Here is a 16725-nt window from a genome sequence, read left to right as displayed (position 1 = left end):
ATTAGGATGGTTTCAGAATATTGAACTTGTAACAAGTTATGCGGTGTCTTTATTCTTTGCGTGGTTTCCTTTCCTACGCTAGCAGAGAGAACTATAAACAATTAAAAATACATATAATGGAAACCATCATTGGTTTAATTCTTTAAAACCAACCTTTAAATGTTTTGCAGACTTTGAATAGCTTTTGAATTGATTGGGTAGTTTTAAAATATTGAACTTCTACAAGTTATGTAGTCTTTATTTGGTAAGCGGAAGCGTGCGATGGGAGGAGAGAGAGAGAGAGAGAGAGAGTGAGTGAGGAGTTACTTGAGATGGAAAAACTATGGAAGGCATATGACTGTCGAGATCCTACCAGGCCACATTCTGCAGGAAAATTTGGCGATGTACTCATAAAATTGGGATAAATGCTAAAAATACTGCCAAAAAGGATATATCATACAAATGAATAAAATTCATTTGGACTTTTTCTCTGCCAAAACCGACTGCAAAGGAAAATTTCTGGCAAGATTTGGACTCAGCTTTTGATCTCAATTCCTGGCTGGTAAAGCACCTACAAGTAAAGCAATATTACCATACCAAAGGATTAAATGATGCAGAAACAATCTCCTGTCACAGCCAGCATTTGCTTGAAGATACAGGATATAACATACCCAGAGTTACTGTTCCATGGAAGATATCGCCGTCACTGAAACATCTACTAGTAATACAGATTATATACCAAGCTCCTGGCAGCAACAAATGTCAAGAGTCTGCAAAAATTACCAATGATAATAATGTTATAAAACTAGCTTCCTAATCTGAACTGTTTGGGTTCCAAATTTGAAATTCTGAAAATTAACAGAGGTTACTTCCACAAGTACCATGCTCTTGTTCAAGGACCTGAAACTTGTTTCTCCTGGCTGAATGATTTTAGACGTTCAATCAGCTTCTCTTTCAGTGACTCAGGAATTTGTGAGATGAAAGATTGTTTTGCATCAGCAATAAATGACTTCCTGCATTACAAAGATAGCAAAGAGATGAGTTAGAGTTTCTAATGTATGCAAGTACAAAAAATACAGTTAGAATCTTGTAGTTGTAGATAATAAACAATCCATGAAGCAAAACATTTTTTACAAACAAAAATAGAATTTGAACCTCCAAAAATCAACAAATCAACAAATAAATATCAAGCCATATGATAATATTAAATCAGATCCCATGTTGATTTGAATGGTTTCTCCCTCAACCTCTATTTGTAAGAATTTTCAGAAGAAAAGGAAAAGGGAAAAAAGAATACGACTCCCAACATTTATTTTTGTAACTAGACACAAGTGTCTTCCTTTCTAGAGTCAAATCCCATGTGTTACATTCCAAGTGTCTTGCATGCATCCTTCTAGCATCTAATAAAGGAATGGCAATATTAGAATACACTGGAAAATGCATAATATGAAGAGAATATTGTATAACAGTTGATGCTTATTTTTATACTCATTCATTTGAACATGATAAAACCATTTACTAAACAAAAGGGTTTGCTTAGGCCTGATAAGTTCTTTATCTGAAACAACCTGTATTACAATATCAAAGATGCATCAACATGTAAAACATATTTTTCAACAGATTCAATGGATAATAGATGGGCAAAAAAGCAAAACGGGAAAACTGTGAAATTGTTTAAATGCCTCAAATTTGGGGTGCAAACAGAGTAAGATTGTTAACTCAAAAGTGTTAGGTCATTCACGTCTTTTGATTAGTTGATGCTAGGAAAAACCTTGTATGATATGCATTTGCAAGGCTATGAGGCCATTGCAAAGAGTATTCAAAAAAAAAAAGCAAACAAGCTTAGTGTAATCGAGCCTTCAGAGGAAAATAAAATACAAGTCACTAAGGCCACCAGCACTATCTCCCTGGAAGACATAGATGAAAGAAATGAAAGGTTGGTTGGAGGAACAAAGATAGAGAATCTGCAGAATCTGCAAGAATAGAGGAGGCAAGCCTAGATACTAAAATATATATCAAGATGTACTTGTGGGCAACCAGAAATGGCTTCTATCACTTGGTACTATCCTACATCACCAAATCTAGTTGATGGAAAGAATTTTGGAAGAAAGATGAGTAAACTGTGGACCTCAAAATTTTCAACTTCTGCTTTGCTCAAACATTGGGGCATCCACTTGAATTTGTAAAGCCAAGATATACCCACAGCATCAAAGTGACATGAGAAGAACTCAACTCCACTTAGGAACAAGAATCAAGATTAACTCTTCTTAAACTGAAACTCCTTGCAAAAGATAAGATCCTATCATCTACTTCAACTTTAATATCTAGCAAGTCATCTGCTGGCTTCAATCCGACCTGGCAATTTCCAACTAAAATGTACATGCAATACTTTTGCCAATAATCCATTATAACTAGTACAAGCCTATGAATTTCACTAGTAAGATATAAGGTGCTAGAAATATCCTTGGAAGATTTACAAGTAGGGAAAGGCTGGTTCAAATGCCCAAGACTTGATTTGGACACCAATGATGATTTAAGTTACTCTTGGAACTTACATAATTTTATGTTAAGCTAAGCCTTTGTTAAGTTTTATTTTGTGAAGTTTCTATTTCTTTTAGTCTTCATATTATATTAGGAAATTTTTTATTTCTTTTCATTTCTAAATGATATTCCATTCCTTTATTTAAGCTAAGCCTTAGTTAAGTTTCATTTTGTGAACTTTTTTATTCCTTTAGTTTCTATTTCACCCTTTCCTTCCGTCTCTCTTCTACATGGTATCAAAGCCCTAGGCTCATGAAATTGGAAGAAGAATTTTCTTCAGCCTTCATTGTTGAGTTCAATGTCGACCTTCATTGTTGACTTTCAAAGGTTTGTTTTACTTAAATCACGGCCCCTTCTGCAACAAGTGTGTCGAAGCGAAACACGGGTCTTTTTCAGTGTCGCTACCCTCGTCTTTACCTCGCCTCACCATTGTGCCACTAAGGTCGCACCGTTGCCTTCACGCCATCACAGCAAGCACAGGTTGAACAGCCTCAGCCTTAGCATCTCATAGTGCCTTCATCTTTGCATCATCCAAAAGTCGTCAATCTCCTTGCGTCAGCGAAAAACCATTGTTGTCGTCATTGATCGCGAAACAGACCCTCACCATTGCTGCAAACAAAGATCACGAACACGTTGTAAGCGCAACAGAGCCCTCATCAGGACTTCAGTCATTCCTATGCTGTCAATATCATCGGAAATCATGGCCCGATGTTGCTTCTGTGGTCGCCAAGAGAGTCAAACCTCCAACACGTTGTTGTGGCTGTTTCCATCTCACATCCATAAGCTCTACAAGAGGTTTTTGTAGGTTACCCCCCACCTAAGAGCCTTTTATATTTCCAGTAACAAGTTTTTTTTTAAGTTACCCTCCTCTAAGATTTTATATTCCCAAAAGAAAAGAAAAGAAGAAAAAAAAAAAGTTTGAGATATCAAAGACTACCCCTATCACCACTCAATCTGAAGGAGTGATTACTAGTCACAACACAGGAAAATTGTAGAATATTCTAGCAGCATACAAGCTTAATGGAAAAAATTATTTAAAATGGTCACAACTTGTTCAGGCCTTTTTGAAAGGAAAAGGAAAATTAAGTCATCTCCTGAGAACTAAACCAAGAAGAGGAGACCCTTGACTTGATGCTTGGGGTGAGCAAGACTCAATGATTATGGCATGGTTGTGGAACTCAATGACGCTTGAAATTAGTGACACTTGTATGTTCTTAACAACTATTAGAGACATTTGGGATATAGTTCACCAGACATACTCTTAAGGCATTAGATTCAACACAAGTGTACAAAATTAAAGTCAAGACTAGAGCAACGAAACAGGGAAACAAGACAGTCATGGAGTCTGCTAATATGTTAAAAAAACCTACAACAATAACTTGATCAATATTGATGCATTGAGACAAAATGTCATGAGGATGCTGCAATCCTAAAGAATTATATCGAAAAAAATCAAGTCATGAGTTCTTAGTTGGTTTCAATGTTGAGTTTGATCAAATTAGAGTTCAAATTCTAAGCAAAGAGCTTCCAACTTTGAATGAAACTATCGCTATTATTCGAGCAGAAGAAAGTACATGCTTGAACCCCGAATATGGTAGGCTTGGCTATGATTGCTAACAAAGGGAGTGATCAAAAGGCTATCATTGTTGATAACAAAAAGACTGATCGATCAAGAGCTTCAAACCATGAAAACAAGGATAACTTATAGTGCACTTACTGCCAGAAGCCTAGACATACACAGGAGAAATTTTTTTGGAAACTTCATGGCAAGCCAACCACATCTAGTAAAGAGTGGGGTTACAATGGAGGGCAACAAAGGGATATAGGCAAACCAACTTGTCCTTTGTTTAACCAATTGAAGAAAAACCCCTAGAACAAGGTGGATTCAATCAGGAAGAGAATGAAAAATTAAGAGCTTTGTTAGGAATCCTTAAGAAACCTTCAAGAAATAAATCTTCAAATACCTACTCATTGGCACTTTCAGATAAGTTTCTTATTTCCATTGGATTGAAAGTCTTGGATGAAACCTTTGCCAATTCTTGGGTTTTAGATTCAAGTGCCACAAATCACATGACTCATTCATCACACCAATTTAACAACTATAACCCTTGTCCAAGTAGTAGGAAAAAAGCCACAGTCAATGGTTCATTAACCACTATCGCGGGTGCAAGAGATGTCCACATTAGTCCTACACTCACACTTAGAAATGTGCTTCATATTGCCAAGTTGTCCACTAATCTTGTCTCTATACAAAAGCTTACACAAGATTTAGGTTGCAATGTAACTTTTTACCCTACTCACTGTGTATTTCAAGACCAAGACTTGGAGAAGATGATTGGACTTGCTGAGGAACGAATCCGACTATATTACCTTGAAATATCAAATGAGTCATCTTTATCTTTTCTTTCTGAGCACGATCTTGTCAATAAAGAAAAAATCTAGCTTCATCATCGTAGACTTGGACATCCATTATTTAGAACTCTTAAAATTGTGTTTCCTTCTTTATTTAGGAAATTGGATGTTGAGAGTTTCCATTGTGATGTATGTGAACTTTCCAAACACAAGCATTCAACCTTCCCCACCAATAATAATAAAAGAAGTTCATAGCCATTTCATCTAATTCATAGTGATATTTGGGGCCCTTCCCTTGTTCCTAATGTAATTGGGGCACGTTGGTCTGTGTATTTTATCGATGATTGTACTAGGGTCTCTTGGATTTTCTTACTCAAACAAAAATCTTATGTGAGTTCGGTTCTACCAAACTTTCATAACATGGTAAAAAACCAGTTTGGTGTCACTATCAAGAGGTTTCAGTTCAACAATGCTAGAGATTATTTCAATCAAATCCTAACCTCATACTTTCAACATGAGGGAATAATTCACGAGTCATCATGTGTCAACACCCCATAGCAAAATGGAGTTGTTGAGAGGAAAAATGACCACCTTCTTAATACAACACAAACTTTTTTATTTCAAAAACATGTGCCTAAATCTTATTGGGGGGAAGTCATCCTAACCACCACACCTCATAAACTGATTACCTTCTAGAGTCTTAGGTTTCAAAAGTTCTATGATATACCTTCATCATTTTATCCTAATATGAGGACCATAAACCATCTCATTCCTAAGATATTTGATGTGTCCTTTGTGCATGTTCACAGTCCAAACAAGGGAAAATTGGATCTAAGAGCAGTCAAATGTATTTTTATAGGATATTCCTCAACTCAAAAGAGGTATAAGTGTTACCATCCACCATCCAAAAAAATTTTGTCTCAACAAATGTTACATTCAACGAGAGTGAGTCCTATTTTCCTACTCCTTATCTTCAGGGGGGGTACTTCCATCAAGGAAGACAAGGATCAAGATTCCTATCTCATTGACCCTCCTACAATCTCTGATCCAATATCTATACTCGTAGCCCAATTCTCTGAACCTCTAGTATCTAGACCAATCAGGATCAAGATTCTTATCTAATTGATCCCTTTCTCATTGACCTTCCTATAGTCTCTGGTCTAATGTCTGATCCAGTATCCATACCCGTACCCTAGTTCTCCGAACCTCTAGTATCCGTACCCCACTTCTCTAAACCCGAGTCTGAGCCTACTCCTAAGAATCGAATGATTAGCAAAGTGTACTCAAGGAAGAAAGTTGCAATTCCTACACTTATACAAATCTAAGGATCTAAACCACCTTTTGGAAATGAAACAATTTCTCATCCTTCCTCACAAACCAAGTCAATCTGAAAAATCTATTGATCAAAATCTCTCCATTGCCATCAAGAAGAGAACGAAGGAATGCACTAAACACCCTTTGTAACCATTTTCCCATGTGTCATTCGAAAAGTTGTCTTCATCCCAAAGGAGTTTTCTCACAAATTTGTACAATATTCATATTCTTACCACTCTATCTGAGGCTTTATCTAATGAAAATTGGAGACAAGCCATAAATGTAGAAATGGATGCCTTGGAGAAGCATAAAACTTTGGAGATGGTAGATTTGCTTGCAGGAAAAAAACCAGTGGGATGTAAATGGGTTTATATTGTTAAGTATAGAGCATATGGGACATTAGAAAAGTACAAGGCAAGACTGATGACTAAAGGATACACTTAGACATATGGTGTGGACCATTTAGAGACATTTGCGCCGATTGCCAAAAAGAACACTGTCAAAATTTTGTTATCTCTAACAACAAATTAAAACCAAATATACAACAATTCGATATCAAAAACGCATTTTTGAATGGAAATCTAGAAAAAGAGATTTATATGGAAGTCCTTCCTAGATTTAGCAGTGACCTAACCACAAAAAAGGTGTGTAAACTGAAGAAATCTTTATACAGATTGAAACAGTCTCCAAGGGTATCGTTTGGAAGGTTTGCAAAAATGATGAAAAACATGGGATACAAACAAAGTCAGAGAGATCATACGTTGTTTATCAAGCATTCACATTCAAGGGGAGTTACAGCTCTTTTGGTATACGTAGACGACATCATCATGATGGGAACCAAAGAACTAGAGAGGCAAACTTTGAGACAATGCTTGACTAAGGAATTTGAGATTAAAGAACTAGGAAGGTTAAAATACTTCCTAGGAATTGAGGTTGCACATACTAAGCAAGGAATTTTTATTTCTCAACAGAAATATGTAACATACCTTCTCAAGGAAACAAGGAAGTTGGCGTGTCAACCAGTAAACACACCAATAGACCCTAATCATAAGCTTGGAGACACTAAGGAAGATATTGTGCTAGATAGAGAGATGTATCAATGTCTGGTAGGAAGACTCATTTATTTCTCTCACACAAGACCAAAGCACATGTGGTGAGTGTGATTAGTCTATTCATGCACAATCTAAAAAAGGTTCATCTGCAAGCTGCTAACCGAGTACTACATTATCTTAAAGGGTCTCCAGGAAAGGGCCTCCAGGAAAGGGGCATCCTATTTAAACGAAGCTCAAGATTAGTACTTGAAGCATACATAGATGCAGATTATGTTGGATCTGTAGTTGATAGAAGATCAACTACTGAGTATTGCACCTTTCTTGGTGGAAATTTGGCAATATAGAGAAGAAATAGCTTGGTAGCAAGGTATAGTGCAGAAATAGAATTTCGAGCAATGGCCTAAGGAGTTTGTGAACTACTATAGTTGAAGATTATTTTGAAAGATTTGAACATTGAATGGGATAGTTCAATGAGACTTTACCTTGACAATAAATCTGCAATTAGTATTGCACATAATCTAGTACAATGTGATTGAACGAAACACATAAATTGACAGGCATTTTATCAAAGAGAAACTAGATAGTGGATTGATATGTACTCCTTATATATCTATTGTCCGTCAACTAGCAAATATACTCACAAAAGGTTTAGACAATACAAAGTTTCAAGTAGGTGTATCCAAGCTGGGAATGGAAAATATCTATTCACTAGCTTGAGAGGGAGTGTGGAAGAATAGAATTAGGGAAGTTGTGATTTTGTAGAAGAGAATTAGGTAATCCCGTGATCAAAGGGATTTGTTGTAATTGATTTCATGATAAGTTGGATAAGGAAGCAGATCCTACAATTTTCTCAAAGAAAGTGGCTACCACCAAGGATAAGGCTCAAAGATGAGTGGAAAACTTTCGAAACAAGGAATGGCCTTTATAAGTGGATATTTATGTCCATTTGGTCTCTTTGAAGCATAGAGCACCATTATGAGGGCCATACCACAAGTACTCTTAAACCTTCATTAGTCAATTTCTTGTTGTTTATTTTGATGATATACTATTGCATTTCACACATACCACAAGCAATGGTAGGGAAAAGTAGTTCAACACTTTAAAAAGAAAAGTTTGTTTATGACTCATGTTATATTTTTTAGCTTTGTTATTAGGGTATGGAACCTGATCCTTCAAAGGCCCCAACCTTCAAAATTTGCATGAAGCTTGTAGTTTCCATTTTCTATAGTAGATTATTAGAAATTTCAGCATAATTACAGCTCCAATAACTGCTTGTATGAAGAAAGGCATCTCTTCCTACACTGGCAGCAAGCAAAGCCTTTAAAGAAGTGAAACAAAGGATGAGATGGAAACACTTGTATGTCACCTATTCTAAAGTTTTTGAAATAGCAACAAATGCTTTTAATGTGAGAATTAGAGGGGTTCTCAGGGAAGAGGGACATATAACTGCATCCATGAGGTTCTCTTCAAAGGAACTCGGTTGTGTTTGCATAACGCTTCCCTTAGAGAACAAATGGTACAAGAACTACACACGTAAGGGGTAGAAGGTCATTTTGGGCATCATAAAACAATCACCATGTTGGAATTTCCTTTCTATTGGCCTAGCTTAAAACGAGATATTGCAAGGATCATCTCTCATTATCGTAATTGCCAACTCTTCTCAATACTTTTTCCTATTCTGCATGCCCCTTAGGAAGACCTTAGGATAAACTATGTCCTAGGCTACCATAGACCTTTAGAGGTCATGATGTCATATTCATGATGTTGATCGACAATCAAAGATGGTTTTCATTCCTTGTTCAAAGACATCAGATACTGGCAAACTTGCTAAAATATTTTTTTCAAGAAGCCATTAGCTTATATTGTTTGTCTAAGACTATTGTTTCAAATTAGGATATAAAGTCTATGAGCTATTTTTGGAAAATTCTATGGGGGTGGCCTAATACCAAACTAAATCTCTCTTCATCATTCCAAACCTAAACAAATAGGCAAATTGAAGTTCTTAATTGTAACCTTGATGATCGTTAACATAGATTGTGACGATACTAAGCATTGGGACCAATTACTTACCATGGGAGAATTTGCTTATGACAGTTCAATAAAATGGCGCAATGGAGTGCAGTCCTTTTGAACTTGTAACTAGCTTGAAGCCTCCAAAGCCCATTTGTTTACTTCTTTTGCCACCAAATGCAAGATTGATAGCAGAAAGTGGAAGCTGTTGCAAGTCACATGAGGGAAGTTTCATGCTGAAGTACAAATTTGCACTAAACAATCAAAATACAAGGTTCATGTTGATTTTAGGAGATGTTTTGTTGAACTCAAGGAAGGGGATATGGGTTGATTCATATAAGATTCAATGACAAAGCTAGGAAACTAGTCCAAGGGGGTGAAAAATCCAAAACTCCTTTTGTAACTTAGGAGATAACTGTAGAATCCCTGCAGAATTGTTGGGAAGGGGATCAAATCCCTAATTGTGCAAAATTTCTTTTTAAATTTTAGGAATTGCAAGATCCTACGTCAAAGTCAGTCTCATGTAAATACATGGTACTTTGGGGACAAAACAACATGGTATCAAAACATTGGGAAAAGAATTACCTCTACAAAGACACAAGCATACAGAAGTGAATTCAGAAAAGCACAAAGAGACCCTCCTCCCTCACCAAAAGCCAAATCCTTGGTATAAGGATTCAATAATCTTCAAGTTCTTGAGGCCTATTTCAAGTGATAAGGGGTTGGGAAGGATTGAGGGAAGTTCCATTAAGTATATATATTATTATTATAACAATAATAATAAGGGTCAAATCCCAGAATTTTATTCTTTGAATAAGGGTCTTATTATTATTATTATTGTTAAAAAATCTCATTTTTCTATATTAACTTAATTCAAGTAAACATATTTATAAATATTTTTTTCTTTTTTATTTTATAATGAGTAATATAAAACATAAATCTCAATGGACAAGGTTCAGGAATAAAGCTGAATGATGAAGAAAACAATAAATATGTAAAGAAATTATTTGCGGACAACAATTTTGGATAGTTTGGAAAGAAAGGAACATTATTGTTCTTGATAATGTGGAGCTTTTGATCCAAAGGATGAAAAACTCTTTTATTTGTAATTTGTGGTCTTGGTCTAGGGTGTTTGTGGATGAGGGCTTGTTGTCTCTAATTAGCTTTATTGATTGGCTAGGATTTAAATGAGGGCAGGTGATGTTTTTTGTTTTCTTCCTCTCTCTATTGGTTGTGCCTCTTGGTGGCCAATGTATACTTCTTGTATACTTCGGGACACTTATTTGGTGCCTCCTTTTTATATATGCTATTTGTTTTTACCTATAAAAAATTTTAAATAAAACATTTAATTCTTTGAAAATCACTTTAAAAAGGCTACATTTTACATACTTCTCAAAACTGGTGCCAAAGTGACTCAGATTCTTTAACAATCATTTTTATTTATTTTACCTTTTTTTTATTTAGGTAAATGTTATGATAATAATTTTTTTTTTTTTCATTTTTCTTGTAGGTTTCAAGCATGGTTTCATTTTTATTTATTTTACTAAACACATTAGTCATAAAAAATTATGCAAAAGTGATTTTGAGGTACTCAATATAAATAAATGCAATCATCACCTAAATATTGGCACCATAAGAGTTATACATCTTGAAATATCAAACTCTTAAGACCTAGTACCAACTTTAGCATAACTAACTTGAGCCAAAAATATAAAATAAAAGTAATGTCAGATATCACAATCAGTTTAATAACTTACAAGAAAAGCAAGCTTGATTTTCAAGGGTGGACCTAGGTTTAAGTGTACAATATTACAACCATAGTCCTCAAAGGTAAGAAATGGAGGTAAAAACTCTTTCCCCCCTCATGAGGCATAAAATTTAGGAATAAACTATAATGATTAAATCAAGACACAGAAATAAAACTACAATAGAGGAAATACAAATAAAATAAAATAAAAAGATTAACTTAAAAATGAGAAATAAAATTACAGTAAAAGATCATAGAAGAAGTGCAAAAAATAAAATAAAAGAAAATAAAGATTAATTTCATTGCATGACATAGAAGTTTAAACACAAGCTTAGAATAAGATTACCCTTCTTGGATTCTGGTTCTTAGAACTTTTTTATACCACTCTATGTTTACTGTCAATTAACCACATTTCTGGATTATAACCAAGTATGCAAAGTTAGGAGCATCTCTTTTTATAGACCAAGGGTCTAGATAAGTACATTTTTTTTTTTTTTTGATAATCGTGGATGTCCGGCCCAGCTTACGCGCACCTCGACTAATCCCATGGGGCCCTGAAGTTAACGACCGGGTAAACCTCCAGTGGCCCTGAGGGGACTCAAACTGGTGACCATTGGGGAGCAAACCCAAGACTGGACCAACTGAGCTACCCCATAGGATTTGGGTCTAGATAAGTACATTATAACAATGTTTAATGATATATATATATATATATATATATATATAGCATTACAAATCCCAAATGTCCTAAATAACATCTAAGTTTAATTGAACAAACATTACAAGATTTCTAACTCTGAAAAAGGGAGGTTCTCTATCCTAATTATATGATGCAATAGCTTTATGTTTAATAGGCACATATAGGATATATATATATATTGATAGGTAAATGTAGATTATATTAAAATTAAAAAGTGCACACATACACAATGCAACTAAAAAACCAGAAGGTGTGAATACACAAACACGAGCAACCCCACCCTATGAAGAGTCTAACCAATTCACAAAATCTAATAGAGACAGAACATCCTCAATATACAATCTAATCCAATCCCAAAAAAGATACAAAAAAAAACTTTTAATCGCTTAGTCCAAGCTTTCACAATTCTCAAAGGTTCTCCTATTTCTCTCCCTCCAAATGGACCAAAAAAGGCATAAAGCAGCAATATCTTAGCCCAAGTTGCTTCCCAAGCAAAAAAGCTAGCTCTTCTAGGAGCCCAAGAGTTCCAAATTGTACTACGAGGGAATGGCTTTGCTCTCCTACTAGCTAAGGAGTAGAAAGACTTAACTAAAAAGTCCATATCATAATAACATCAATACCCAAAGAGATGGAGTAATCATGCAACCTCCCAAAAAAGGCATCTACTTCCTCCAACTCTCAGTCATTCAGTTATCTAATAAACCTAGGACCCCAACTACCACCATCCCAAACATCAAACCACCCAAGCATCTTTTGTAGAGGCTATAGAATAAAGGTTCAAGAAGGAATCCCTCAAAGACAAATCCCCTTACCAGTTATTCATCCAAAACTCCACCTTACTCCATGAGCCAACATGAAAGCTAGTTTTATCTTTGAAAGCCTCCCATCCATTCCCAATTGCCTTCCATACCCCCACTCCATACCTCTCTCTCACCTATTTTGAGCACCAATCCCCATCATCATGCCCATACTTACCAACAATTACCCATTTCCAAAGAAGATTCCCTTCACTCACAAATCTCCAAGACTATTTCCCCAAAAGAGCCTTGTTGAGGATCAAAAGGTTTCTTAAACCTAAGGCCCTTTTCTGTTTTTCCAAGCAAACCACCGACCAATTCACCAAATGGGGCTTGTTAAACAAAGCCCCTCCTCCCCGAAGGAAGTCCCTTTGAATCTTTTCCAGTTTAGCTACCATACACACACACACACACAATCTTGTGTCAACTGAGCATCAAGGATGTCTCTCAGGGTATTTTTAAGCAACAAGGAAAAGCCTGCAAAAACATATAATAAATATGTTTGCAATGAATTTCTAGGTATGCCCACAAGAACAATACACTAGACAATAGTTTCCAATGCTAGCTTTATTGCCTTTGTCCTAGAGAAAGCTTGGAGAAGAAGGCCTAGAGGCCACCACTTATAATAGAGGCAACTTCACCAATAAGTTCAAGGTTGATGGGGAGTGGTTTTCAAAGGTATCCAACATTAAGTTATGGGTCTTAAACTACTTTTAGTAGTTAAACTACTTGGCATAAAGGGAGATGGTTTCAAATCTATTGACAAGATTGATAAAGGGCTTGAGGAGCATTTGAGTGAAATGTTTTTGGTTGTCATATTCAACTTAGGATGGGATAAAGCTCCAAGTCTAGATGAGTTGTCGAATGCTTTTTGGCAAAATGGTGGTAAAGGAATGTGGTGACTTTCCTTAGTGATTTTCATTTGGATGGACCTTTTGGGGCAGAGTTTGAATACCATGTTTGTTTTGTTGGTACCCAGAAAGGGAAGGTGGAGGACATCAAAGATTTTAGGCTAATTAGCTTGGTTAGTTGCATAAATAAGCTACTTGTGAAGATCTTGGTTTGTGATGCTGGTCATAATCCTCATTGCTAATGTTTAACTCTAGAAACTAGACGGTTGAGGTCGCTTGCAAATTGAACAATGAAAAGGTCTACAACTACTAGTGTTGTCAACAATAAAAGGCATTGAGAAGGTGATAAGAACCTTATTTGCCCAAGGTGAAAGACAAAAAAATAAAATAAAATGAGGCAATGCAAAAAAAAAAAAAAAAATAGCCTATGTGAAGCAAGGCAAGATATTTTATTTTTTTTCCTTTTAGTTTGCCAAAACAAAATAAACATAATGCTTACCTATCAAAAAATAAATAAATAAATAAATAAACATCATACTTACCATCATTATCTTGTTATCATTCTACAATCAACACTTAATAAGAGTTCATTTCTTGTGTTGTGGATTTAACTAAATAATACTACTCATAATGGTAAACATCCTCCCATAATCCATATCATAATTTTACAAACATCAAACAGTTCAAAATACAAGAAGACAAAAATCCTAGATGAACTTTAGGTGTCATCATCATAATCATCATTGAAAATCAAATTCTTATCACTTCCATCAACACCATGTTGACGACTCTTCTATCCCATTATCTTCCCATCCAATGTCCTCTAAATTAGCCTCCTTTTCAAGATTGGGTTGTGAAGTTGAATCCATGGAAAGCCAGTTCAAGAAGAGATAAGAGAATTAAGAAAATTATTTCACTCCAATTATGAGGGAAGTCGGATAGAGATGCAGACAAGAGCGATAACGATCAGTCTTTGATTCCAATTTCTAAATGAAATTTGCATATTCTTTCTTAGAATGTGAGAGGTCTTCATGATCCAAATAAAAGAAAGGCTATCAAATCAGTGATGAGGAAGAAGTCGGATCTGATATGTTTACAGGAAACCAAACTTAGTGAGATGTTTGTACAGGTGGTGAGAAATTTGGGGATGGGAAGGAACCTGGAGAGGGCCAAAGGGGTTATGTATTGGTGCTAAATTGAACCCCACTTGTTATGTGCTGTGGAGGTTTATAGTTGCAGAACAATTTATGGAGGAAAGTTATTATGGACAGGTATTGAGTGGAGAAGGGAGGTCAGTGTCATCTATCAGGTAGAGAATTGCTCAAGGATAAGATCTTTGGGAAGCTATAAACTCTTCCAGTCTTGCCCTTGCCTTTGAGTAAACAAAGGTTCCAAAACAAATTTGGGAGCTCCACTTTGAATCACTTGCTGGACTTAATCAACAAATATGATTGGTGATTGGTTTGTTGTATCCAGAGGATGGCCATGGTAACTAGAACTCAAGGTTTGTGAGGGGTTATCATAATTGGGAGTTGGAATTAATAGTCATTCTTGAGTCGTAACTCATGGAGAGAGTAAGGATATGTTGATGTCAAGGAACAACAAAAAGGCTGCTTCTTTATGAAGTCTTTCTGCAAATATTTGTCTTCAGGAGCCTATGCCTCATCTCTGACTAGGGAGTTGTGAAGTTCTACAATCCTAAGGTTTGATTATTTGTTTAGGAAGAAATGCAAAAGTAGTTTATAGATCAACTCATGAAAAGAGGTTAGCCTCTTGATAATAGGTGTTATTCATGTGAAGAAAAAGAGGAACCAGCAAATTATATTCTCATCAATTATGGTCATATGGGCAGGTTTATGGTCTTTGTTATTTGCATTGCTTAGGCTGCTTGGGATTTACCTCATTCTGTTTAAGGTACTTCCTGCCATTAGATTGTGAGTTTTGTTGACAAGGAAGGTTAGACCCTTGTGTTTGTTTTGGAATGTTCTGAGGATTTTGATCGGTATTCAAGGATTTCCTTTGTAAATCTCTATTTCCATAATTAAGAAATTCTTTGGTGTCAAGAGTCTCATTTTTAGCATGTGCATCTATTTGTGTAACTTTCTTTTGCCTCCATAGAAGAAAGACCCAAGCCCATTATTATGGAGGTTTAAACAAAGACAACTAGTTTAGTTCCCATTTCATCATGTTATGGCTCAAAGCCAGTGCAACTATAGCTTCTAGAATGGTTCTCTCCAAGTGTGTTTGATTTTGTATCTTAACTTTTTGATAGGTAAAATAAAAGTGTATTTAAAAAAGGGGGCACCAAAAGAATGTCTTAACTTGTTCTCTTAAGGGATAAGATAATTGTTAAACAAGAATGGTTTGGAACATTTTTAACATGATAAGAGCATAAACTTGGTGTAAAAAGATCACTTTTGATCAAGTTTCAGGCAAAATGTTACAAGGCATGTGGAAAGATGTCATATATGTCATGGTCCAAGGACACAACTACTAATGCAGGACTTTATATTTCCCTTTAGGAATCAAATCAACCATAGGTAGCACTTAGCATGGATCTTTTGCATTATAATCATCCAATAAAGGTCAGCTTCTAATATAATAGTGGTATTGGACAGGTTTTCAAGAATAGCTGACTTCAATCCTTGTCAAAAAACAACACACACACACACACAAATCTTTTTCCTTTTCTGGAACTGCATCACAAGATTCATGTCCACAGTTCATACCAAACAGGAGATATATCATGTTATAACACTAAAATTCCAAATTTGAGATTTAGAAAATTATTTATTAAAAAGCATATAGTGCATGTTAGTAGTGTCAATGTGTTTCAATGAGTTTCGTGCAATTTGAATGATTGATTAGTTCCACAGAAATAGAATTTCAAAACAATCTTGGTCTTGTATCAATTTCAAATATTAGCCTGATTTGAAATACAATCCCATGAAAAATGTAGGCTATATACCATGCAAAAACTTTTGCATAAGAAAAGATGTATTTGAATTTTGAACTAAAAAGAAATTTCATAAAAGAAACATGTAATGTAAAAACCTATAAAGACTTACTTTGATTCATTGCTGCTTGGAGGGTCTCCTGATTTTTGAGCGCATAACCTCTTCCTTGAATGCATGAAAATATAAAGCCTATCCGTCCAACCACAAGATCTCAGAACCAAAGAAGCTTCCTTCTTGAGACTGAGACATACACAAGACACACACATATAAAGAAAGATGTTAAGAGTCAGAGAGGACAATAATTATTTTGGAAGGATAAAATGAGTAACCAGTTTTAAAGCTAACACAAGGAGACAATACATAGAAGTAAAATAAATTATCAGACAAGACAATCTGAGACATTGAGTTCATAAAATAGCATCATA

The 16725-nt window shown here is 35.4% G+C and overlaps 1 protein-coding gene across 2 annotated transcripts in view; it reads right to left on the bottom strand.

The window, feature by feature from the left end:
* Positions 1 to 306: 306 nt before the first annotated feature.
* The window catches only part of LOC100253154 (ubiquitin carboxyl-terminal hydrolase 25), a 32134-nt gene continuing 15715 nt past the window's right edge, over positions 307 to 16725 (bottom strand). The window contains exons 7-10 of one of the 2 annotated variants that reach the window (XR_009465248.1): positions 16412 to 16540; positions 861 to 992; positions 651 to 749; positions 307 to 550 (exon numbers count right to left, since the gene is read on the bottom strand). Coding sequence is in view for 1 of the 2 variants with exons in the window: in XM_059735313.1 (XP_059591296.1) it covers positions 872 to 992; positions 16412 to 16540 (250 nt within the window). In the remaining variant the exon portion in view is untranslated. Of the gene's footprint in view, positions 993 to 16411; positions 16541 to 16725 lie in introns of both variants that reach the window. The other variant, XM_059735313.1, reaches the window with a different exon arrangement.

The sequence above is a fragment of the Vitis vinifera genome, chromosome 19 (genome assembly GCF_030704535.1).
Source record: "Vitis vinifera cultivar Pinot Noir 40024 chromosome 19, ASM3070453v1".
In the NCBI taxonomy this organism is placed as follows: Eukaryota; Viridiplantae; Streptophyta; class Magnoliopsida; order Vitales; family Vitaceae; genus Vitis; species Vitis vinifera.
Note: the sequence above shows the minus strand (reverse complement) of the source record. Positions and strands in the feature narration are given on the sequence as shown.